Source organism: Arvicanthis niloticus, chromosome 7 (assembly GCF_011762505.2).
Source record: "Arvicanthis niloticus isolate mArvNil1 chromosome 7, mArvNil1.pat.X, whole genome shotgun sequence".
NCBI lineage: Eukaryota > Metazoa > Chordata > Mammalia > Rodentia > Muridae > Arvicanthis > Arvicanthis niloticus.
This window is the reverse complement of record NC_047664.1, coordinates 5,987,692-6,012,161: the sequence shown is the minus strand read 5'-3', so window position 1 is coordinate 6,012,161 and position 24,470 is coordinate 5,987,692. Positions and strand designations below refer to the sequence as shown.

General features: G+C 38.4%; 1 protein-coding gene across 1 annotated transcript in view; it reads left to right on the top strand.

Moving 5' to 3' along the window:
* Positions 1–10,755, top strand: part of LOC117712542 (uncharacterized) — a 36,757-nt gene extending 26,002 nt beyond the window's left edge. Inside the window, exons 2-4 of the mRNA XM_076937861.1 lie at positions 5,104–5,230; positions 5,503–5,563; positions 7,038–10,755. Of these exons, the coding sequence (XP_076793976.1) occupies positions 5,104–5,230; positions 5,503–5,563; positions 7,038–8,736 (1,887 nt within the window). The 3' untranslated portion in view covers positions 8,737–10,755. The remainder of the gene's footprint in view (positions 1–5,103; positions 5,231–5,502; positions 5,564–7,037) is intronic.
* The last annotated feature ends 13,715 nt before the right edge of the window (positions 10,756–24,470 follow it).

Here is a 24,470-nt window from a genome sequence, read left to right as displayed (position 1 = left end):
CTTGAGTTTTGTACAAGCTGATAAATATGGACCTATCTGCTGTCTTCCGTATGCAAAGATAAAGTGTAACAAGCGTCACTTATTAAAGCTGCTATCTTTACTCCCATTGTGTATGTTGTATTCCTTATTAACATCTAGGTGCTTGTATGTTGTTGGGATTATGTCTGCACCTTCAATTCTATTCCATTGATCATTGTGTCTGTTTTTATCCAAATGCCATGCAGTTCTCTTATTGTTCAGAATTGTTTTAGATCTCCTGGGATTTTGTTCTTCCACATGAATCTGGAACTGTCCTTTCAAAGTCTACACTATTTGGGATTTTGATGGAGATTGTGTTGAATCTGTAGTTTGCTTTTGTTAAGATTGCCACCATTTTCACTCTGTTAATCCTACTAATCTATGAGCTTGAGTGATCTTTCCATCTTCTGACATATTCTTCCATTTCTTTCTTCAAAGGTTTGTAATTTTGAATCAATCTAATGAATTCACTTGCTTCGTTAGAGTTCTTCTAACGTATTATATGAGTGGCTACTATGAAGGGTATTGATTCCCTGATCTCTTTCTCATGCCATTTGCCTTTTCATATAAGAGGAATATAGGAGGGTGATTGATATTGTTAGATATAATCTAGGATTCAGCCACTATCCTGAAAGTCTTTATGAGCTATAAAAGTTTTCTTATGGATTTTTTTGGTTCATTTATATACACTATCATATCATCAGTTTGTATGCTTTGAATTTTTCATTTCCAAATTATATCCTCTTGATCTCCTTCGGTTGTCATGTTTGTCTCCTAAAACTTCAAGTTCTATATTGAATAGATATGGAGAAAGTAGACAGCCTTCTTTTGTTTCTAGCTTCAGTGGAATTATTTTTTAGTTTCTGCTCATTATATTTGATGTTGAGTATAGAATTTCTGTAAACTTCCTGTGTTATGTTTAGATATATCCCTTCTGTCCCCATGCTCCTCAAGCCTCTTTTCATGAAGTGGTTTTGTATTTTGTTGAAGACTTGCTTAGTGTCTCTTGAGATGATGCTGTGGTTTATTTTTGAGAGTTTATTTATATGGTGGATTACATTTCCTGATTTTCCTGTGTTGAGCCATCAGTCCGTCTCTGGATGAAGCTTAGTTGATCAGTGTGCATGGTACTTTTGATGTGTTTATGAAGGCAGTTTGCAGGTATTTAATCAAATATGTTTGGGTATTTGTTCATGAAGAATATTTGTCTTTCTATTTTGAGACTGTAGGTAGTTTAGTGTAACTGTGACTGTGACTTCATAAAAGAAATTGAGTAACATTCCTTCTGTTTCTCTTTTGTAGATTACTGTGTTAAGCATTGGCCTTAAGTCTTTTTTCAAAATCTTGTAGAGTTCTGCCAACCTAGCTATCCAGTTGTGTCATGTTTAGTTCAAATTCTGTAATGACAGCTTTTATTTCACTAGAGTTATTTGTCTAATTAAATTATCTATATTATCTTGATTTAATATTGCATATTGTAACCAATTAAAACATTTATTTATTTCATCTTTCATTTTTTTCTTTTTCTATTCAGATTTGGTGGAGTACAGAATTTTAAAACCTGTCTTTCTGGTTATGATGATTTCCCCATTCCTTTTTGTTTTGTGTCACTTCCCATTTATGAGTTGATTATTTTAGATAATCTTTCTCTCCATTAAGGGCGTATTTATTTTGTTGCTTTTTCTGCAAAGAACAACTCACTCTCTCTCTCTCTCTCTCTCTCTCTCTCTCTCTCTCTCTCTCTCCCTTGTCAGTTGTATAGTTTCTTGCTGTCTTGTCCTTTGTATGTACTTACCACTTTTTCTACAGCTTTCAGGTGTGCCGTTAGCATGAGATCTCTCCAGTTATTTATGTGACACTTAAGTGTTATGAACTATCCTCTTATTACAACTTGTTTTCTATCAGTTTGTTTTTGGTGTGTCTTCCATTGGATTGAATTATAGAAAGTTTTTAATTTATTTCTATCTTGACTCTTTTTTTTTTTTTTTTTTTATTTCAAGACAGGGTTTTTCTGTGTAGCTCTGGCTGTCCTGGAACTCATTCTGTAGAAGACCAGGCTGGCCTTGAACTCAGAAATCCACCTGACTCTGCCTCTGAAGTGCTGGGATTAAAGGAGTGGGCCATTGGCTTATTTTTTTTTTATAGTAGAAAGTTGTTCAGTTTCAAAGGGTCTGTAGCTTTTGATTGTTTCTGTCGTTGATATGCAGCTTTATCATGATGGGCTGATAATACAGAGTGGTTTTGTAGATTTTCATGTATCTATTAAGAATTGTTTTATATTCAATTATTTGGTCAGTTTTGGAGAATCATTCATGAGGTGCTGAGAAAAAATGTATATTCTTTTGTTTTGGGATGGGATGTTCTATAAATATCTGTGAGGTTTCCTCGTTTTTTTTTTTTCACATCAATTAGCTGTGGCATTTCTGTGTTTACTTTTAGTGTGGAGGGCCTGTCCTTTGGTGGTAGTGAGATATTGAAGTCTCCCATCATCAATGCATGAGGGTCAATTCGTGTTTCTAACAAAGGTGCTCTTATGTTTTCTATATACATGTAGGGATTGAAACATCCTCCGTTTGGATTTTGTCTTGATGAACATGTAATGTCCTGCATTGCTTTAAATTAATTTTTATTTGTTTGATGTCTATTTTGTTACATAGTAAAATAGCTATACCAGCTTGTTTTTGTTTTTTTTTTTTAGGTCCACTTCAATGGAGTATTGTTTTGCATCTCATTACCTTGAAGCATATATAACCCATAGATGCTTCAATAGATCCTGACTCTGCCCTTCTCTGGGAAGTTGATGGTATCACAGATGTTTGCTCTTCTGTCCAATGTATCCTCATGCCTAGCTAGGAAACTGTCTAGTCTGTGAAGCTGGCTAATGTTGAAGGGTCACTTCTTTTTGACTCATCAGAGATTTCTTAAAAGAACTGCCCCTGCATTTCCTCTCTCTTTTCTTTCTTTCTTTCTTTCTTTCTTTCTTTCTTTCTTTCTTTCTTCTTTCTTTCTTTCTTCCTCCTCCTCCTCTTCCTCCTCCTCCTCCTCCTCCTCCTCTTCCTCCTCCTCCTCCTTCTTTTTTTCTTAAACTGTAGCTGGGTTTGGATCAGCTGAACCTCTGAAGATCTAGTCAAGGAGCCTGAAAAACTTAATCAGAAGTGTTGATATTCTAAGGGAGTTCTTGCCACTGATTGTTCAGCCAAATATTTTTGGCTTTTTAGTAATGCTGCAGTTTTGCTCAATACAAATATCTTGTGAACAATTTAAACTGGAATATTATTTTTATTTATCAACCTTTGAGTGTGCAATAAATACACTGTAATTTTTTTATTTTCATCCTCTAAACTAATTTGGCTACTTCCTAGTCAGAATCCTAGTGATGCTTGCATTTTACTACTGATCTGACGCTCTAGGCTTGAAGTGTTTTCTGACGAGGTCTCATGGACCCTCCTTATACTGAATCCACACTCTGATTTTCTTTCCCCATCCAATGGCTGAGAGGGAGTTCTGCTTATATTCTCACCTACTCAGTCAGTGGCTTATTCCTTTTATTGACAAATCAGAGAATAAATGAGGAACAATACTTATAAACATTGAGTCAGGAGATATTAAATATTATAACAACCAGAAATGGAAGCACAGAAACCAGTGTTTAAATAACATAGTGATAACCTTAGTACAGTGTATAATAACATTATGCCTAAAATTTTGCTAGCTTAATGTTTTTCTATTTTTAGCTTTGTTCTTTTTGTGTTTGTTTTAGAAGACAATGATTGTCTCTATAGCTTTGGCTGTCCTGCAAGTAGGGTGGATACCTACACGCCTCCAAATTAGAGATCCATCTGAGTCTGTCTCCAAAGTAATACAATTGTTTACATGTGGGCGAACATACCTGGGTTTTTTGGTTGTTGTTTTTGTTTTTGTATTATTGGCTGGTGTTGTTTTATATTATCAGCTGACAGTAAAGTTTTTTTGTATATGTCAAGCATACACTGTTATGCTGAGCTTCACCCATATCTTGCATTTTTAAATTTGACAGAGAATGTCACTCTGTTTTCCAGGAAGTCATATCCTGATGACAATGATACTGCCTAATCCTATTGGATTGTAGATGCATGGGCAGACTTTCTACCTGTTGAGTAGGTTTTGAATTTATGTTGGAATAAATATGAGTATTTTGCCTGTATGCATGAATTTGCATCTCATGTGTGCCTGGTTGTTCAACATCAATCTAAATGGAGAGAACCTTAAAGCAATTCCACTAAAATCAGGTACAAGACAAAGTGGCCCACTCTCTCCCTATGTATTCAATATAAACATTTAAATTATAGCAAAAGCAATAAAACAAGTAAAGAAGATCAAAGTGATACAAATTGGAAAGTAAGAAGTCAAAGTATTGCTATTTTTTAATGATAAGATACTATACGTAAGTGAGCCCTAAAATTCTACCAGAGAATTCCTGCTTTTGGTATACACCTTCAGCCAAGTGGCTGGAGGAAAAAAAACCTCAAAGAAATCAGTAGCTCTCTCTTATTCAAATGATAATTGGGCTGAGAAGTAATTATGGAAACAACATACTTTACAATACCCATGAATTATATAATATATTTTAGTATAACTCTAACCAAGCAAGTGAATGATCTGTATAAAAAGAACTTCAAATCCTGAAAAAAAAAATTGGAGATTTAAAAACATGGAAAGATTTTCCATACTCATGTATAGATAGAATTTCCACAGGAAAAAAACAACCATCTGCCAAATAGTTCCTTACATTTTGTAGTTAGTAATTCATACAATATCTATGATATGTGCTTAGTACTGTTGATCTGTTTGCTTGTCTCTTTATATCTGTTAATTGGTCTTTTTCTTGCAAATGTATATCCTATTCAAAAGATAAAGAAATGAGAGATGTGAACCTTTTAATTCACTTTCCTTCTAAAATGGCTTTGTGACTACATTATAACATCTGTGTCAGGAAGTAACTGGAGGAAATGTGGGAATAAACTGAATAAATGGTCAATGAAATATATGTTGAATATTATTGTAAGCACCATGCTTTCTTTTTTACACATGTACGGGACGTTTTAGAATGCAGTGACATATGAGGATGTGCATGTAAACTTTACTCAGGAAGAATGGGCTTTGCTGGATTCTTCCCAGAAGAATTTCTACAAAGAAGTGATGCTGGAGACCTACAGCAACCTCACTGCTATAGGTAAGATGATTAATGTTGTTTTCCTTTTTAACATCAGAAGACACTTGGTTTTTTGGTTTGTATGTTTGTTTGTTTGTTTTTTGCTTGCTTTTGTTGTTAATGCTCTTCTATAATTTTAATTGAGAAGGAGGAAGAATAAGGTGAATGAATCAGACATGGTTGTAAGGTTCACTGAAGATAATATCTTAAATTTTGCCTAAATTCCAATGATACATTTATATACATATATACATACAACAATACATAATACATTTTCTGGTACTATGTTTCAGGCTATTCTTGGGAAGACCTCAGTTATGAAATGAATTCTCAAAATTCTAGAAGACATGGAAGGTAATTTTTATTTACATGGTTTAACGAAATATGCCTCTGATGAAATCTTCATGTGTTCTTGATGTTTTAGCTAAAAACAACAGTGCAAATAAGCAGAGCTTTAAGGATATTGAATATTTAATTCTAACAAATGCATGTACCTCTATGACAGGTATTCTATTTCTGTTTGCAGTGCATTCTTCAATATAGAATACATGGAAACAGTGCCTTAACAGATAGTACTATTTCAAGCATGGCCCCATTGACACTAAAATGCAGATCTGCCAGTCTGTTTAGCCTTATACCTCTGAGATATTACAAAAAGTATACCTTTTGAATGTATGATGTGTATATATCCAAAACCTTCTCATAAGCAAATAGTGCACAATAAAGCATATGTTACTCATGTCCGTGTAGTAAGGTGGTTAAGTTTCATGATAGTGGAATTTCATAAGGGTTGAGGAAGTTGCATAGAAAACCTAATGTAAATACCATATATGTCTCTGGAGAACAAAAATTCAAACTGTCTGAATGCAATATAAATACCCTTTATTTGTTATTCTACCTTTACTAGGTATATTGTAAGGCATAGGCATGTCTCTATGTCAATCTATCTATCTATCGATCTGTCTGTCTATCTTTATGTTATATAGAGGATGCAGGTCCCAATTATTAAAGATATTGACAGAAACTCTGTATTTCTCTCTCTCCCAGAACATTTAGAGGATATGTTGTTATTCCCACTTAGAGTAGGTATGTCGAACTTGATATGATTTTTCAGTTAACTGATTTTCCTACTTCTATGGGAATAAATCAACAGACTCAAACTACAGAAAATTCTTCACAGTATTAGTAATGTAAACATTATCTGTTTGTCCTGGTTCACTTTGCAAATGGTATCTGGTTTACTCGTTGTGGTTGTTCTTTTTTTTTTTTTTTTTTTTTTTTTTTTGTTGTTGTTGTTTTCTGGTTTTTGAGACAGGGTTTATCTGTGTAGCCCTGGCTGTTTTGGAACTCATTCTGTAGACCAGGCTGGCCTGGAACTTCAGAAATCAGCCTCCTTCTGCCTCCCAATTGCTGGGATTAAAGGTGTGTGCCACCACTGCCCAGCTGTAGTCATTCTTTAAAAGCTGTGAGTTCTTTCACATTTTCTTAAATATGTTTTTAAAAAACCATATGAAAAAAGATTGCTGTGCCTGTGAGCCATGAAATAAATGACTTTACAATCACAGGTATCTTTAAAGATATAATGGAACCCATAATGAAGGAGAACACCAGGGATGTAAACAAAATGATGAAACCCTGTTATATCTGATTTCTCATTACATTTATAAAGCACTGTAAATGTAATTCATACTTATAAAAATATTCATTGATATAATACATGGGGTAAAATTTCCAAAAGTGCCAATTGCATACACAGGTAAGAAAGAATTTATACTGTACAGAAAATTTCTAAATACATGCAAAGTGATAAAGATTTTGTATGTCACAGGCATCTTCAAAGGCATGAAAGAATTCACACTGGAGAGAAAAGCTATAAACATTTGCAAAGTAATGAAGTGTTTTCAAGTCACAGTCATCCTCAGATACATAAAAGAATGCTTACTGGAGCCTTTGTATATGATAGTGGCCTTCAAATGCATAGAGAAACACACACAGGAGAGAAACCCTGTGATTGTAAGACACAAGGTAAAGCCTTTGCATGCCACAGCCATCTGCAAAGCCCTAAAAAAACACATACTGCAGAGAAACCCTATGAATGTAAAGAGTGTGGTAAAGCCTTTTTGTGGTACAGTGTTCTTCATCGGCATAACAGAACACATACTGGAGAGAAGCCTTATGAATGTAAACAGTGTGGTAAAGCCTTTTCAGATCTCTGGGTTCTTCAAAGGCATAAAAGTACACATACTGGAGAGAAGCCCTATGAATGTATACTATGTGGTAAAGCCTTTGCACAGAACAGTATTCTTCAGAGCCATAAAAGAACACATACTGGAGAGAAGCCCTATGAATGTAAACTATGTGGTAAAGCCTTTTCATATCATAGTGATCTTCAAAGGCATAAAAGAACACATACTGGAGAGAAGCCCTATGAATGTAAACTATGTGGTAAAGCTTTTGCACAGAACAGTGTTCTTCAGATTCATAAAAGAACACATACTGGAGAGAAGCCCTATGAATGTAAACAATGTGGTAAAGCCTTTGCACAGAACTTTAATCTTCAGAGTCATAAAAGAACACATACTGGAGAAAAGCCCTATGAATGTAAACAATGTGGTAAAGCCTTTAAACAGAGCAGTCATCTTCAATGTCATAAAAGAACACATACTGGAGGGAAGGTCTATGAATGTAACCAGTGTGGCAAAGTCTTTGCAGTAAATATTGATCTTCAAATACATAAAAGATCACATACTAGAGAGAAGACCTATGAATGTCAACAATGTGGTAAAGCCTTTTCATGGTACAGTGCTCTTCATAGGCATAAAAGAACACATACTGGAGAGAAGCCCTATGAATGTAACCAATGTGGTAAAGCCTTTGCACAGAACAGTGTTCTTCAGATTCATAAACGAACACATACTGGAGGGAAGCCCTATGCATGTAACCAATGTGACAAAGCTTTTATTTCTCACAGCCATCTTCAGATTCATAAAAGAACACATACTGGAGAAAAGCCCTATGAATGTAACCAATGTGGTAAAGCCTTTTCATCTCACAGTGCTCTTCAAAGGCATAAAAGAACACATACTGGAGAGAAGCCCTATGAATGTAACCAATGTGGTAAAGCCTTTGCACAGAACAGTACCCTTCAGAGTCATAAAAGAATACATACTGGAGAGAAGCCCTATGAATGTAAACAATGTGGTAAAGCCTTTCCAAGGAGCAGTCAACTTCACAGTCATAAAAGAACACATACTGGAGAGAAGCCCTATGAATGTAAACAATGTGGTAAAGCATTTGCACAGAACAGTCAACTTCAGAGTCATAAAAGAACACATACTGGAGAGAAGCCCTATGAATGTAAACAATGTGGTAAAGCTTTTGCACAGAACAGTCATCTTCAAAGGCATAAAAGAATACATACTGGAGGGAAGCCCTATGCATGTAACCAATGTGGTAAAGCCTTTGTCCACAATAGTGATCCTCAAAGGCATAAAGGGACACATAATGGAGAGAAACAATGCATGTGACCACTGTGGTAAAGCCTTTGCCCACAACACTAGTCTTTAAAGACATGATAAAACATACTGGAGGGAAGCCCTATGAATATAGCCAGTGTAGTAAAGCCTTTACACATAAAAGTAATTTCAGAGTTATAAAAGAACACAGACTAGAGAGAAATGTTAGGATGTTCACTGTTGCTGTAAAGACTTAACATACCACTATCATCTTCAAAGGCATAAAAGATCACATACATGGAGAAAACCCTATGAATATAACCAAAGTGGTAAATCCATTGCACATATGGGGTTCTTCAAAGGCATTAAAAACAAAAATTAGAGTGAACTGTTGATGTAATTACTTAAAATGCAGCCACCAGACAAGCCAACTGTCTAAGCTGCAGTGGCTCTTGCTAGCTCAACCGCCATGTTCATTGGCTCAAGTCCATGTGGGCACCGCAGTTATTAAAGGCCAGCCAGAAACGCCAGTGTGGGAGATGGTTCTGCCAATCATCCATGCTGTCTCTCCAAGGCTGGGCAGTGCCCAGACCATCCCACCAACCATGCAGGTTCAGGACAGATGAGACTCTAATGCTTAGATTATCCAAAGGCTTATATATTTAGTAATGGTCAATAACAAGATTCCCTTACAATTAGAGGTATAACCCAGTACCCAACCTAGATATACCAACTACATTTGACTGCTACAGTCAAGCGAACATCAGCCTCCATGCACCCCTCTCTCCTTCTCAGTCTTTTCCTTAGCTCCTCCTCTTCCTTCTCCTCTTCCTTTACTCCTCCCACCTTAGCTCTTCCTACAGTGAACCCCTATGAACGTAGTCAACTTGATTAAGCCTTTGCATATCAGCATCACCTTGTAATGCAAGAATGAAATCATACAAGAGATACCCTGTGGGCATTAGTGTGTGTGTGTGTGTGTGTGTGTGTGTGTGTGTCTTTGGCTAATCTTCCCATGGTTTTCCTCCTACTTAATTACCTTACCTAGCTTTGATATAAGTAATGGTGCCTGTAAGTATTATCAAATAGTATGTCTTGTTCAGTTAATATCCAGAAGAGGCCTGCTATTTGTTGAAGGAGATGGGAGAGGAGTCATCTTGTGGCCATGGTAGGTTAGAAAATTTATGGAGAGTGAAGGGAGGGGGAAACAACCCTGGAATAAAACCTTCAACCTATAATGTTTTTTGCTTGCAAGATGTGCTGTGTCAATAGCATACTTGTGGTCATAGCCAATTATTGACTGGTTTAATTGGTGGCACATGAAAGAAGAAGGAACCTATAACACACTGACTGGTTGACCAGAAACTAGAAGCAAGATAAGCCAGAATTATACAATAGAACCAAAGATAACTGCCCCCTCCCACAACAACAAAACCCCCTTCCATAGTGATTTTCTGCTCTAGTCATAGTTTGGTGACTATCCCAACTCTCATGACAAAGTCTGCCTTCAGCAGGCCATGGGAGTAGTACAAATGACCCACACCTAAACACTAGGTATATAGAAGCCAGGTTTGCAGTGTCTATTGCTTTTCTTACCTAAGAGATTGGGGAACCCTAGAGAAGAGGGGAAGAAGGCATTGTGGAAACCAGAGGTGTCTAAAGACACAATGAGAGCACAGGCAACAGAATTATCTTAGCTGGATTCCTGGGACAGTTGTGCTTAGGAAGAGGTGAGTTGTGCAGGAGCTGGAAGTGGTAGAAGGAGTGATAGCTCCATGTTAGGAGCCATGCTGCGTTTGCTGAAGTAGCTATACGCTCGCCATTATAAGATGGCGCTGGCTTCCTGTTCCTGGTTCTTCTTGGCCTTGGTGTCTGCAGCTGTGCGCACGCGTAGGCTCAAATTTTCCCGCTGAAAGTACTATCAGTGGATATGTAAATGAGACCCCAGTCTGTAAGCCAATGAGGACAGATCATGTCTCTTTGATAGTATATAAGTCAGAACATTCTGGGGCTTGGGGTCCTTCCTTTGTTCTCCATCTTGCATCCTTCTAACTAAAAGAGCTGTAACAATAAAAGACGCTGTCAGAAGAATCTTGAGTGTGATGTGCTCCTTATCGGCGAGGTAGCGTGTCGCATTTGGGGCCGAAACCCGGGAGTGGAAGCGGAACGCCCCCTAGGATCGTCTACCTTGAAGGACCCTGCTTAGCTCGCAGAAACAAGATTCAGAACTGACGGTGCAGTAAGTCTAGACACTTTTCTGTAAGATATGGTGGATCCTATGCTCAGCCTTGCTTTCGCTATCCCTGTCTGGGCGGTGGTTGTTCTCGTGTTTTGCTTTTGCCTTAATTGTCATATTAAGGGACGGGAGTGTACGTGTCCTCCTTTTCAAAGTGAACCGTAAATCACAGGCAGATAACTGTGCAGGTTCGCCCAGTTCTGTAGATAAAGAATTATGGGCAATCAATAGTTTAAGCCGGCTCTAGTGGCAGTGCAGGCGCTGCTGCAGGAAAGCGGCTTGACTATTTCAGATGGGGTTCTTTTGAAGTTTTTTAAAGAGGTAGATAGAGTTGCTCCGTGGTATGGTCCTACAGGATCCCTTACCACGAGATCATGGGAAAAGTTAGGAGCTGATTTAGCCCAGGAAAAGGAAGAGGGAAGATTGAGAGCAGGCACGTTACCTGTTTTTAGGATGATTCAGGCATGCATAGCGGATGAGAAATGCCGAGAAAAGATTAGAGAAGGACAAAGGGTCCTTACTCAGTGTCAGGATAGCCTATCAGAAGCAGAAAAGGAAGGGAATGCTAGCAGAAAAAAAGGCAATGATAAACAGCCTTTAAGCCCTCCATGTCAGAAGAAGAAGGAGGGAGAGAAAAGAAAAAAGAGAATGGAGCTAAGAAAATAGCTCCGTCAGAGAAATATAAAAAAATATATCCAGTGTTAGAAAATTAACACTGAATGACTCCGCCTCAGAGGAGACATCCTCTGAGGATGGAGAAAACAAGGACGATACTTCGTCCCAGGATGGGTTGGATTCAGACGAACAAACAGAATTAGATGAAGAGGCAGCTCGTTATGAGAAAGAAAGATATCGTCTGGATCCTCCTTATGTACCTGGCAGTTTGCCATCGGCACCGCAGCTGCTTGTGCGGAAGACAAAACAAGAACAGGCTAGGAGACATGTTATTCCAATAGCCACCTCCTTGATTCCAGAAAAGGAGAGAAGAAGGATTAGAGCAGCCTTTCCGGTTTTTGAAGATCAGAATCAGCAGAGATACCACCGTAGTTTAGACTTGAAACAATTAAAGTCATTGGCAGAATCGGTGCAAACATATGGCATAAATGCCTCTTTTACCCAAGCCTTAATAGAGAGACTTGCAGAAAGTGCTATGACGCCTGGGGATTGGTGTAGTACTATCAAGGCAATTGTCCCTACAGGCAAATATTTAGAATGGAAATCTCTTTATCATGATTTGTGTGCTACACAGGCCAGAGATAACATGGCACAAAATCACCCCCAATGGAGCTTTGATATGCTAACTGGCCAGGGGCAATGGGCAATTAATCAGACCCTATATCCAGCACAAGTTTATGAACAGATTAATCAGGCTGCCATCAAAGCATGGAAAAGTTTACCTAATAGAGGGCAGGTCTCTGGAAACTTAACAAAGATCATCCAAGGAACTAATGAGCCATTTTCAGACTTTGTTGCCAGGATGATGGAGGCTGTAGGAAGGATCTTTGGAGATTCAGAATCTGCCATGCCATTAATTGAACAACTTGTTTATGAACAATGTACCAAAGATTGTAGAAATGCCATCACGCCTTGGAAGAATAAAGGGCTTAATGCCTGGATGAAGGCGTGCAGAGAGATAGGAGGTCCGCTGTCCAATGCTGGTCTAGCGGCCGCAGTACTGGCTGCACAGAGGAACAATAATATTAAATGTTATAAGTGTGGTAAAATGGGACACGTTCAGAAACAGTGCCGGAAAGCAGCAGGAAACACTGGAGGTAAACAGCCTGGAATGTGTCCTAGATGTAGAAAAGGCTGACACTGGGCATCTGAATGTAGATCAGTAAAAGACAATAAGGGACAGCCATTGACTCCATTGCCAAAAAACAGGCAGCAGGGCCCATGTCCCCAGGGCCCTCAAATGTATGGGGCACTCGAGAGCAGACAGGACAAATCTCAGAGGAAGGAATGGTCCGGAGGGCCACAGCAGGCTCCGCAGGACTGGACCTTTGTTCCACCACCTGAGCGGTATTAACGCCCACTATGGGCTGTCAGCCAATATCCTCAGATTTTTCTGGCCCTCTTCCCAAGGACACGGTGGGACTTGTGCTGGGACGATCTTCAACAACCTTGAGAGGATTGATAGTCCATCCAGGTGTCATAGATCAAGACTTTGAGGGAGTAGTTAAAATTATGTGCTCCTCCCCAAGAGGGATAAGTGCCATTTCCCCAGGAGATTGTATTGCTCAATTATTAATTTTACCCAGCTTACATTCTATGTTTCCTAGCAAAGATAAAGTCCGAGGAAAAAAGGGCTTTGGATCTTCCGGTGGGAACCATACTTTTATTTCACTTGAATTAAATACAAGGCCAACACTAGAGTTAAAAATTGAAGGAAAACTATTCAAAGGCCTTTTAGATACAGGGGCAGACACCACTATCATGTCTACTACATGGTGGCCTAAACAATGGCCTATTAATCGCTCTCATCAAACTCTTCAAGGGTTAGGATATGAGTCTACCCCAGATATTAGTGCTAAACCTTTACATTGGGAAGATTCTGAAGGAAGATCAGGAACAGTTGTTCCTTATGTGCTTCCCCTACCAATAAGTTTATGGGGAAGAGATATCTTACAACAAATGGATTTACGATTATCAAATGAGTATTCAGAACAAAGTAGAAAAATGATGTATGATATGGGATATACACCTGGAAAAGGGTTAGGTAGGCACTTACATGGAATGACTGGCCCGGTTCCAGTTAATAAGAAACTAGATCGGACAGGGCTGGGTTTTTCCTAGGGGCCGCTGAGGATGTAATATCCATATCATGGTTAACAGAGGAACGGACTTGGATACCTTAGTGGCCTCTGACCTCTGAAAAATTGAACATAGCTAAAACCTTGGTTAAAGAACAACTTGAATTAGGACATTTAGAACCCTCAAATTCTCCTTGGAACACTCCCATATTTGTGATCAAGAAAAGGTCGGGAAAATGGAGATTATTACATGATTTGAGAGCCATTAACAACCAAATGCAGATCTTAGGATCTATACAGAAAGGATTGCCCCTGTTGTCTGCCTTACCAAAATCATGGAATATGATTATTGTTGACATTAAAGATTGTTTCTTCTCCATACCCCTACATGAAAAAGATAAGGTGAGGTTTGCTTTTACCTTGCCTAGCATTAATCATGAAGAGCCTGATAAAAGGTATCAGTGGAAGGTTCTACCTCAAGGAATGGCTAATAGTCCTACTATGTGTCAAATTTATGTTTCTAAAGCTATAGAGCCTGTACGTATACAATATCCTGCTATTAGAATGTGTCACTATATGGATGATATTTTATTATGTTCAAAAGATATAAATGAATTGTCACAGGCCTTTGTGTTGTTAAAAGAAACACTCTTATCAAGAGGGTTACATATAGCCCCCGAAAAAGTACAAGAAGGAGAAGTGGGAAACTTTTTAGGAGCCGTCATTTCTCCTACTTATATAATGCCACAGAAGGTTACCATTAGGAGAGATACATTAAAGACCCTAAATGATTTCCAGAAGCTTTTGGGCGATATTAATTGGATACGCCCTTATCTTAAATTAACCACTGCAGAGTTACAACCTTTATTTACAATTCTAGAAGGGGATAGTGCTATTACCTCACCTCGAGAACTTACTCCAGAAGCTCATCAAATATTAGATAAAGTAGAATTGGCCATACAACATGCTCAGCTAACTCGGATAGATCCATATAAAGAATTTCAACTGTGTATTATTCCATCACCTAAACAACCCACTGCCGTTCTGTGGCAGTGTGGTCCCTTATCATGGATTCATCCTCATAATTCTCCTGGTAGAATTTTGTGCCATTACCCAACTGCTGTGGCTGATATTGCACTTAAGGGGTTAAAATCAGCAACAGAACATTTTGGGAGATTCCCAGATGCCATTATCTGCCCATACACAGCCCAGCAATTACAGGTATTGTGCGTTACCATGGATTCTTGGGCAATACTGCGGTGTACATTCGCAGGCATTATTGATAATCATTATCCTAAACATCCTTTATTACAATTTACAATTAATAATGCTTTTATATTTCCTAGATTAACAAGCTTGGAACCCTTACCAGAGGCCATAGATGTTTATACAGATGGCTCAAAAACAGGTGTTGGGTGCTATGTTGTTCAGAACAAGACTATTCAGATTAAATTCTCCTATACCTCGCCACAACTGGTAGAATGTGCAGTTGTTGCGGTGGTCCTTAAAACTTATCCAACCTCTATTAATATCATATCTGATTCCTATTATGTTGTTAATGCAGTACGTCAGCTAGAAGTTGCTGACTACATTAGTCCTAAAAGCATTGTCTTTTCCCTCTTTAATGAGATACAAATGTTAATTAGAGCCAGGCAACACCCATTTTTTATTCAACACATACGGGCTCATTCCTTACTTCCTGGACCGATGTCGTTAGGTAACGCCCGTGCTGATGAGGGCACAAAACAAATGTTTTGGACCAGTATTGTAGAACAACAAGCTGAGAAATTTCATGCCTTATATCATGTTAATGCAAATACTCTAAGACTTAAGTTTAACATTTCTCGTGCGGTAGCACGAGATATTGTTCTGAAATGCACTTCATGTGCTAAATTTAGACACCCTCCTCATATAGGGGTGAATCCCAGAGGTCTTAAACCTTTACATGTGTGGCAAATGGATGTCACTCACTATACAGCCGTTGGAAAGCTGAAATACCTACATGTTTCAGTAGATACCTGTTCGGGGAATATTCATGCAACCCCTCTAGCAGGAGAAAAAGTATCATGTTATTACTCATTGTCTTGAGGCTTGGGCCGCATGGGGCAAACCCATGCAACTAAAAACAGATAACGGCCCAGCCTATACTTCAAAAACTTTTCAACAATTTTGCATGCGCCTTGATATTCATCATGTTACAGGATTACCTTATAATCCACAAGCTCAAGGCATAGTTGAACGTGCTAATGGTACGTTGAAAACTTATTTACAAAAACAAAATGGGGGAATAGGCCATACCATGGGGCCTAAATCATCCATCTCATTGGCTTTATTTACTTTAAATTTCTTAAATTTGGATGCGGATGGACGGTCCGCCGCCGATAGACATGCCTCTCCGCCATTGTCTCCAAAAGTGTACGCTCAGTGGAAGGACGTGTTAACCAATCAATGGAAAGGCCCGGATCCAATATTAATAAGATCCAGGGGAGCTATTTGTGTTTTCCCACAGGAGCAAGAAAATCCGATCTGGGTACCAACAAGATTAACAAGAATAGTGAAGGATGGAGAAAAAGAAAATCCGGATCCAGAGGCTGTGGACGTCAATGTTTCTGATATTAATTCTTTGGACTTCCATAAGGAGCAGCCTACCTTTGTGGGCAATAGTGAGAACATGGCCCGTTCCAATGCCTGTACATGCTAATTCGATTAAACTTCCTTTATTCTTATCCACAAGTTGTGCCATGGAAGCACCATGCATCAAAACGCCTAAGTTTGAAACAGAACCATATAATGCCACCTCAATAAAATTAAATATGGCATTATGTTTTACTTTCCAAAATGAGACTATTAGCTCTGGGAAAGGGCCATGTATTAAAATTACAAAAATGAAATTGGGATATTGGGAAGATCCACTTGTTGCTAATAAAATTCCCACAGGGATATTAATGAATGCCCTGTCACAAATAAGTACTGGAGCAACTAGTGGAAGTGGAACTGGTGGTAATAATACATCTTCTAATATCACTACCATTATGCTCACTAGCAATGTAACTATACCATTATCTGATAATTCTCCTCTTAATGTGACCGCTAAAAGACAGATACCATGGTGCTATCCATTATTGGATTTTCCTCCGACATTTACAGCATGTCAACCACCAGAATCACGGAAATTTAAACTATCGGAGGGTTTCTATTTTAATCAAAAGTTAAAAAGATTTAAAACAAATAACACTCACTCTGGCCCTGGGAGTGAGTGGCCATTTTTCGAATGGATAATTATAAATGATGCCGAGGCATCTACTAGTATATCAGCTTTTGCTAATCTACAAGGAAGCTTCCATACATCTAATAATGTCAGTGGTACATGATTGGAGACCACGCAAAGTAATAAAACAAAGATCAGTTTATCTAATTTGAAGATTAATCAACAATATTCTAATTATACCCTTGAGCCATCGCTAGTGTATGTTCAAGCACCATATTTTTCCTTATATTTGATGAAGAGTTGTTTGAAAACAGCTCAATAATTAATTGCCATAGTCCTAATATTACATGTTACTTAACAGAATGTTGGAATGGAAAAAACCGGACAGCAATTGTGGTGAATATTCCCACATTTGTACCAGTACCTGTTGAAGCTGACCCCAAAGATTTTCCTATCGTACAATTATTGAGACAAAAAAGAGATTTTCGCATTACAGCAGCTATAATCACTGCCATTACTGTTTCTGCTGCAGCTGCAGTGACTGCAGGTATTGCCATGGCCAATCAAGTGCAAGCAGCCTCAGTTATTAATCAAATTACTGAAAAGGCATCCGATGCACTTGAGACAGTGAAGAGAACTGATGCTCATTTGGCCTCAGGGGTCTTACTGGTCAATCAGCGCATTGACTTATTACAACAACAACTACAAGCGCTTGGAGATGTCATACAACTTTCTTGTGTGGCTTTCACACGTTCCCTATGTATAACCCCCTTACCTTTTGATAATTCTTCCCTTGTTAACAGTTCTATTATTTCAGAATATCTGAAGGGGAATTGGACCCAGGAGTTGGAGTTTCTTCAAGAAGAATTACAGTTGAAGATATTAGACCTCAACAATACAAGCCTTGATATAATCAGTTTCAAAGACTTTACCTCTTGGCTTTTTTCTGCATTTTCCTTCTTTAAGGAGTGGGTGGGGGTAGGTTTGTTTGGCTGTATGCTACTTGGAGGGACATTGATCTTACTCTGGTTGTTTTGTAAAATGAAAACTCAACAACAACGTGATAAAATAGTTATTGCTCAGGCATTTATGGCCATTGAGACTGGAGCATCCCCTCAAGCTTGGTTGAATATGCTAAAGTGCTGAGACGCTGTTCCGTTTATGCATGCTTGTGGGCACAGGATCCCATTGCACCAAGCTGTAGATGGGACAGCCTTTTGATGCCTCCCAGGGCTCGGGTTCCCATTGCACGGGGCTAAGGCACAAAAGGTCTCTAGTCACTATATGCTATTTATAAAGAAGGGAGAGATGTTAGGAGCCATGCTGTGTTTGCTGAAGTAGCTATACGCTCGCCATTATAAGATGGCGCTGGCTTCCTGTTCCTGGTTCTTCTTGGCCTTGGTGTCTGCAGCTGTACGCACGCATAGGCGTGAATTTTCCCGCTGAAAGTACTATCAGTGGATATGTAAATGAGACCCCAGTTTGTAAGCCAATGAGGACAGATCATGTCTCTTTGATAGTATATAAGTCAGAACATTCTGGGGCTTGGGGTCCTTCCTTTGTTCTCCATCTTGCATCCTTCTAACTAAAAGAGCTGTAACAATAAAAGATGCTGTCAAAAGAATCTTGAGTGTGATGTGCTCCTTATCGGCGAGGTAGCGTGTCGCAGCTCCAGATAAAATGGATTGTGTTAGATAAGAATAAAAAGAATGGAAATAGGTAAAACCTTAGAGATAAAAGGCTTTAAAATTTAGAGTAGAAAAAGTTTAGATATAAGAGATTTGAGCATCATTTGTTTGTGCAGATACAGGAATGGCTTCCTTATGACATAATTTGAAAACTGAGTATGGCGTCTTGAGCCTTGAATTGAGGTGTGATTACACCAAAGCCAAGTGTTTTATTGAAGAAAGTGAGGTTTTAGGATTTTCTGATTCCAAGGAGGAAGAGATAGTCATCATAACCACAATGGCATAAGGGAAGAGACAAAGAATACACCTGTGAGAAGTGGTGAGGTAAGGGTAGAAGTAAAGTTTAGGGTCATCTAAGGGATCTCTTGGGCTTCTAAATGGAGCTTAGAGGGAACAGGCTAGAAAAATAAATGACCTCCAACCTAGTGACAATTCCCATATCCTAGAAGCATAGGAGGGCACTGAGAATTGATGGTCCATAGCAGACAATTTGTAGCAAGAGATGAGGAGCACAGGGTTGTAATACTTGAGCCCAGGTAGCTTTGAGGAGGAGGAGGCAAGGAAATGGCCACTTGTCCAGCAGGGCAGAAGGAAGCAGTATGGCTGCAGCTCCTAGAAGGAAGTAAGTCATTGTACATAGATTTCTTCTTGCAGTAGTTTTATTATGTTAATAATGTCAATATCTCTCTCAATATTTGTCCAAAGATATCTTATTGTTTTTGTTGCTAAATATCATTAGCTGGTTTTCAAATTATTTTTATTAGGTTCAACTATCTCATTGAGATATTACCTTTTTTGTCCTGTTTACTTAACTTAGTGTCTGTATTTATTTACATAACAATAAAAAACTCTTACAAATTTAGTCTAATTTGCCATTCATTGAAAATTAGAATAGCCCATGTATCAGAATTCTTAACCATGGATTATATTTTTCAAATTAACTCTTCTATTAATTCTCCAGAGAATACTGTGAACATAATTCACTATTCGAAGGAAAGTGGTCTGTACCCATGAAAAGTATTTCTTCCGTGTGTGTGTGTGTGTGTGTGTGTGTGTGTGTGTGTGTGTGTGTGTATAAAATGTCCTATGAGAATATATGCTCAGGCATGAAACAAACACATATTTCAGTACACTGAATAGGAAATCTCTCTTTAGTCTAATGCTTTTAAAATGAAAACACAATTTTTACTAAAATTAATGTGCATTGATTTAATCTTGCTATAATTTCACTTTCTACTATAGTTTTCATTGATATGATTTTGATATAAAGCTTAGAAGAAAATGTGCTGATATGTTAAATCTTTTTATGGTTGTTTAAAAATATGATGATGATAATAATAATATAATAATGCAGATTTTCATTTTGATTGCTGATAAGAAAACATGTATGGATAGACTACTTCTCTTCCTTTTTGTGACCTTCCCTCTTTCTAATACAACATACAACTTTCTCACAAGTTTCTGACCAGGAAAACATGGACAGGAAAAAGAAAGATGAGGAGGCAATCCACAGACTTCCTCCTCACAGATTGTCTTCTCAAGAGCAAGAAATCTGCTCTTTCTGTGGATTTGTGAACTGCTAAATCCTAAGAGATACAAAGGAACTGAGAGTCACAGGGATGGAGAGACACAGGCAGCAATTGTAGCTGAGGCAGAATTCTTAGCAGCAGCTCCTGTCCTAACCTGTGTCAAGCCCACTGCTACCACAGCCTCAGTCTGTGCTGCTGGGGATGTTCTGTACCTAAGCAGCTTTGATTGATTGTCTCTTCAGTCTTAGTACAGGATCAGACAGGAATTCACAGACTCCTGCCTGAAATTCTTGATCTCCTCTGGTCCCAGGTATAGAATTCCATGTTTCTGTTCTTCTGCATGACTGTCTCCTGGGTCAGAAAATGCTGTCAAAACTTTTCTCTCCTTGGAATATCTGAGTGTCAATAGGAAGCTGGAATTTTCTACTTCAGGAGTGGCAATACTTGATCTATGCTTTTGCCTTTTGAAGAGAGCAGCATTATAGATTTAAAAATGAATGAGATCTTGAAATCTACAGAGTTGGACATAGTGTAACTCTGTAAACTCTCCAAGTTTATTAGGCCTTTGTCCTGTATTCCTTTAAGTGGATATGGTAGCTTCACATCTCTGAAATGTTTTTGACATTAGCTAAGGTGCCTGACTCAACTATTTTCTTTTTTTTTTTAAAGAAATATAAATCTTTATCAATATTCTCTTTTTCAAAGGACTATCATAAAGCAGCCAACAATTAATCAATCTATATAATATATCGATTAATGATAGCTTTTTTACTTTTTGTAAAATTACTCCTCTTTGTCAATTAATTGTTGAGGGAAATTAGGATTTGCATCTCTCTTGAGAATATTAAACAGAGACTTAAATTCTTTTGTGAAGAACTTAAAATATGTGTGTGTGTGTATGTGTGTGTGTGTGTAAGCACATCATGACTGCTATCATTTAAATAAATGGGAGAAATTTCTAATGATGTTGAAATTATGAGTTGTAAAAGAAAGAAAGGTGAAAAGGTGATTAAACGTACTTTGATATTAGCTTTGTGTGTGTTGAATTACACATGTGCTGTTTTTAAATTCTATTTCTAGAATTATTTATTCTATGTATGGGTACACTGTAGTTGTATTCAGACATACCAGAAGAGGGCATCAGATTGTCTTACAAATGGTTGTGAGCCACCATGTGGTTGTTGGGAATTGAACTCAGGACCTTTGCAAGAGCCGTGAGCTTTCTTAACAGCTGAGCCATCACTCCAGCCCTGGTAAAGTGTTTTTGGGGATCCAGGGCATTGGTTTTTCATTGTGAGGCTTTTTCTGGGGCAGGCACCTGTCTTTAGCTTGTATAATGATTATCCTCTTAACAAATACCTATGTGCAGTTATTACAATTTAACATATTAGAAGTTCTTAATTCCCAGAGAGGAATTTTTGACAGGTGTTTAAAAAGATGTGATTCCAAACTTTCATCTGATTATTTATAATTATTCTCATGGATAAGTTTTACAACCAACATTAGCCAGAGAAGTTCCCTATGCTTTGGACTTGGTGACTGCAGAGACTCATGTCTGCTCACAGTATAAGGCTAAGGAACACCCAAGTACTTAACTCCAAACAGGAAACCTGTAGAACCACCTCTACAGCTCAGACCATTCTGGAATATGGGGAGAATAAGTGCAGGAGCCAGAAGATGAGAAGAAGAAATGGAAATGCAATATTGTGGTCATGTGCAGCCAAGACAACCACAGTCTGTCTCCCATCTCTACAGCTACCAGCACAAGAGTGGATTCCTCACCAGCACAGGAAAGAACAAAGTGGAACTCCATGGGGCCATCCCTTATTTTAAGGAAATTTTAGATACTGGCAGATCACTGGAGAGAGGCTGGAATTGATTTGGCTCCAGTGGAAAGATTAAAACCCAGGATCCTACAGACAGCCTTGTTTAAACTCTGTGGGTCACAAGAGAAGTCCAAAAATGTGAATGTGAGAAAGAGACTTGTAAAGAAGAGTATTTGAAGGGATTTTAAGGGAGCTGAAAGAGGTAAGATGGAGGGGAAATGGCTGAAATGCAGTATATATGTGTCTTACTCAGGGTTTAGTTACTGTGAATAGACACCATGACCAAGGCTACTCTTATAAAGCCAACATTTAATTGGGGCTGCCTTACAGGTTCAGAGGTTCAGTCCATTACCATCAAGGCAGGAATATGGCAGCATCCATCAGACATGATATAGAAGACGCTAAGAGTTCTACATCTTCATATGAAGGCTGCTAGCAGAATACTGGCTTCCAGAGATTTAGGATGAGGGTGTTGAAGCCCACACCCACAGTGACACATGTACTCCAAGTCCGCCCCATGGCCCTATTTTTTGGCCAAACATATGCAAACCATCAAAATATGGAATTGTATATTTTTAGAAGATAAGAATTATGATTATAAAACATAATTTTTATGTAAAGTATCTAATGAAGTTTTTTTTGGTATTTGATATCTGTAATACTGTAAAACCAATTATATAAAAAGAGATAAACAGAAAATAACAACAAACTAAATTATAGACACCAAACCCCAAACTAAGGTTAGTAATTGTTACATGTTAGGTCATCTGATCAATAATAGTGATGAAAGATAATTAATCAAAATGTTTACCTGTGAAAGGAGAATTTGTCCTAGATAATCTTATATTCATCAGTATGAATTTTCTCATCTTTAAATTGAGAATATTTTAACTATCATCCTCCAAAAGTAATAGCTAATATATTCTTGATTATTGGTGGGAAGATCAGGTTCAAAGTCATTCTCAGCTAGATAATGTGTTTTAAGCTAACATGGGCTGCAAAAGACACTACCTCAAAACAAACACAAATGAAAACCCATACATAGTGAGTCACTATAAAAACATCTTCAATCAGCTCATTAAGTAGGATTTATGGTGAGTGTCTCAGAATATTTGTTGATTCAACAAAAAATATGTAACCAAAAAGCAAGTTGGGGAGAAAAGCGTTTATTGAGATTACACTTAAGCATTGCTCTGTTTATCACATAAGGGTGTCAGGGCAGGATGTAAATCAGGGCAGGAGCCTGGAGGCAGCATCTGATGGAGAGGTTATGGAGGGTGCTACATGCTGGCTTGCTTTACATGGCTTTCTCATTCTGCTTTCTATCAGAACCCAGGATCACCAGCTCAGGGATGACACCACCACAATGAGCTGGGACCTCCCCCATAAATCACTAGTTAAGAAAATGCCCTACAGCTATTTTATGGAGGCATTTTCTCAATTGAGTTTCCTGCCTCTGGTGACTTTAGCTTGTGACAAGTTGTCATAAAACTAGCCACTACAGATGGATACTTATCTGGGGTGATGTAATGGGTCAGGACTCTTAACTGGGGGCTTTGGTTATAGTTATAATGAAAGAGACAGGATTCTTGTGATATGAAATGGCTCTTGTAACATTTCCAGGTAAACCCTGCATGTTCAAAGTCATGTAAGCTCCAGGATTAACTCAGAGGTATAGAATTTGGCAAGAGGCTAACCTTTCTAAGACAAAGATGTTTGAGCTTTGTCTTGTACATTAGTATCTGTACAAAGTACCTCTTGGAATAATTGCCCACTCCCAGATGTGCTAGTTCCCAAGATCCTTTGCAGCCCTAGAGATTATGGGCTATTGGTTACTAGCTGCTGTATCTGTACCTTCACAGGTCTATCCCTTGTGTTTCTACAATTTACTGTTATAACTTCTTCATTCAATCTTTTCCATGAAAGAAAAGTACTCATCAGTAATATGAGTGTCTTCAAACATCTAAAACATTGATGCATAATATAACAAAGTATCCAGTTTGGCTTTTAGTACAGACTCAGTGTTCCTGTTTGCCCCTTTCAGTCTGTTTTTTCTAGACCTTCCCAGTCCTCTGTGACTCTGCTGACCACAGAATCTCTCTCCAACAAAGACCCACAGGTGGGACTGTAGGCTAGTACTGAGGTAGCTGACCTTCATCCTTCCTCTCTTCCATTTAGGTCTCTCTAGATTTTCCTCAGTTCTGCTGCTTCCTGCCCACATGAGCCACCCCACCCCCATTCATATGCTTCACTCTCTAGGGATTCAGGCTTAGGCACAGATGCAGAGAACTCCTAGCTCATTCCGGCCACCTACTGTATTTTCTCTATCCAGGCCTTATTCCTACCCACATCTCAGTCAATTTAACTTTTCTTGTTTTTGTTTGTTTGCTTGTTTGTTTTGTTTTGTTGTTGTTGGGTTGCTTTTTTTTTTTCGAGACAGGGTTTCTCTGTGTATCCCTGGCTGTCCTGGAACTCATTCTGTAGACGATGCTGGCCTCAAACTCAGAAATTTGCCTGCTTCTGCCTCCCAAGTGCTGGGATTAAAGGCATGCACCACCACTGCCCA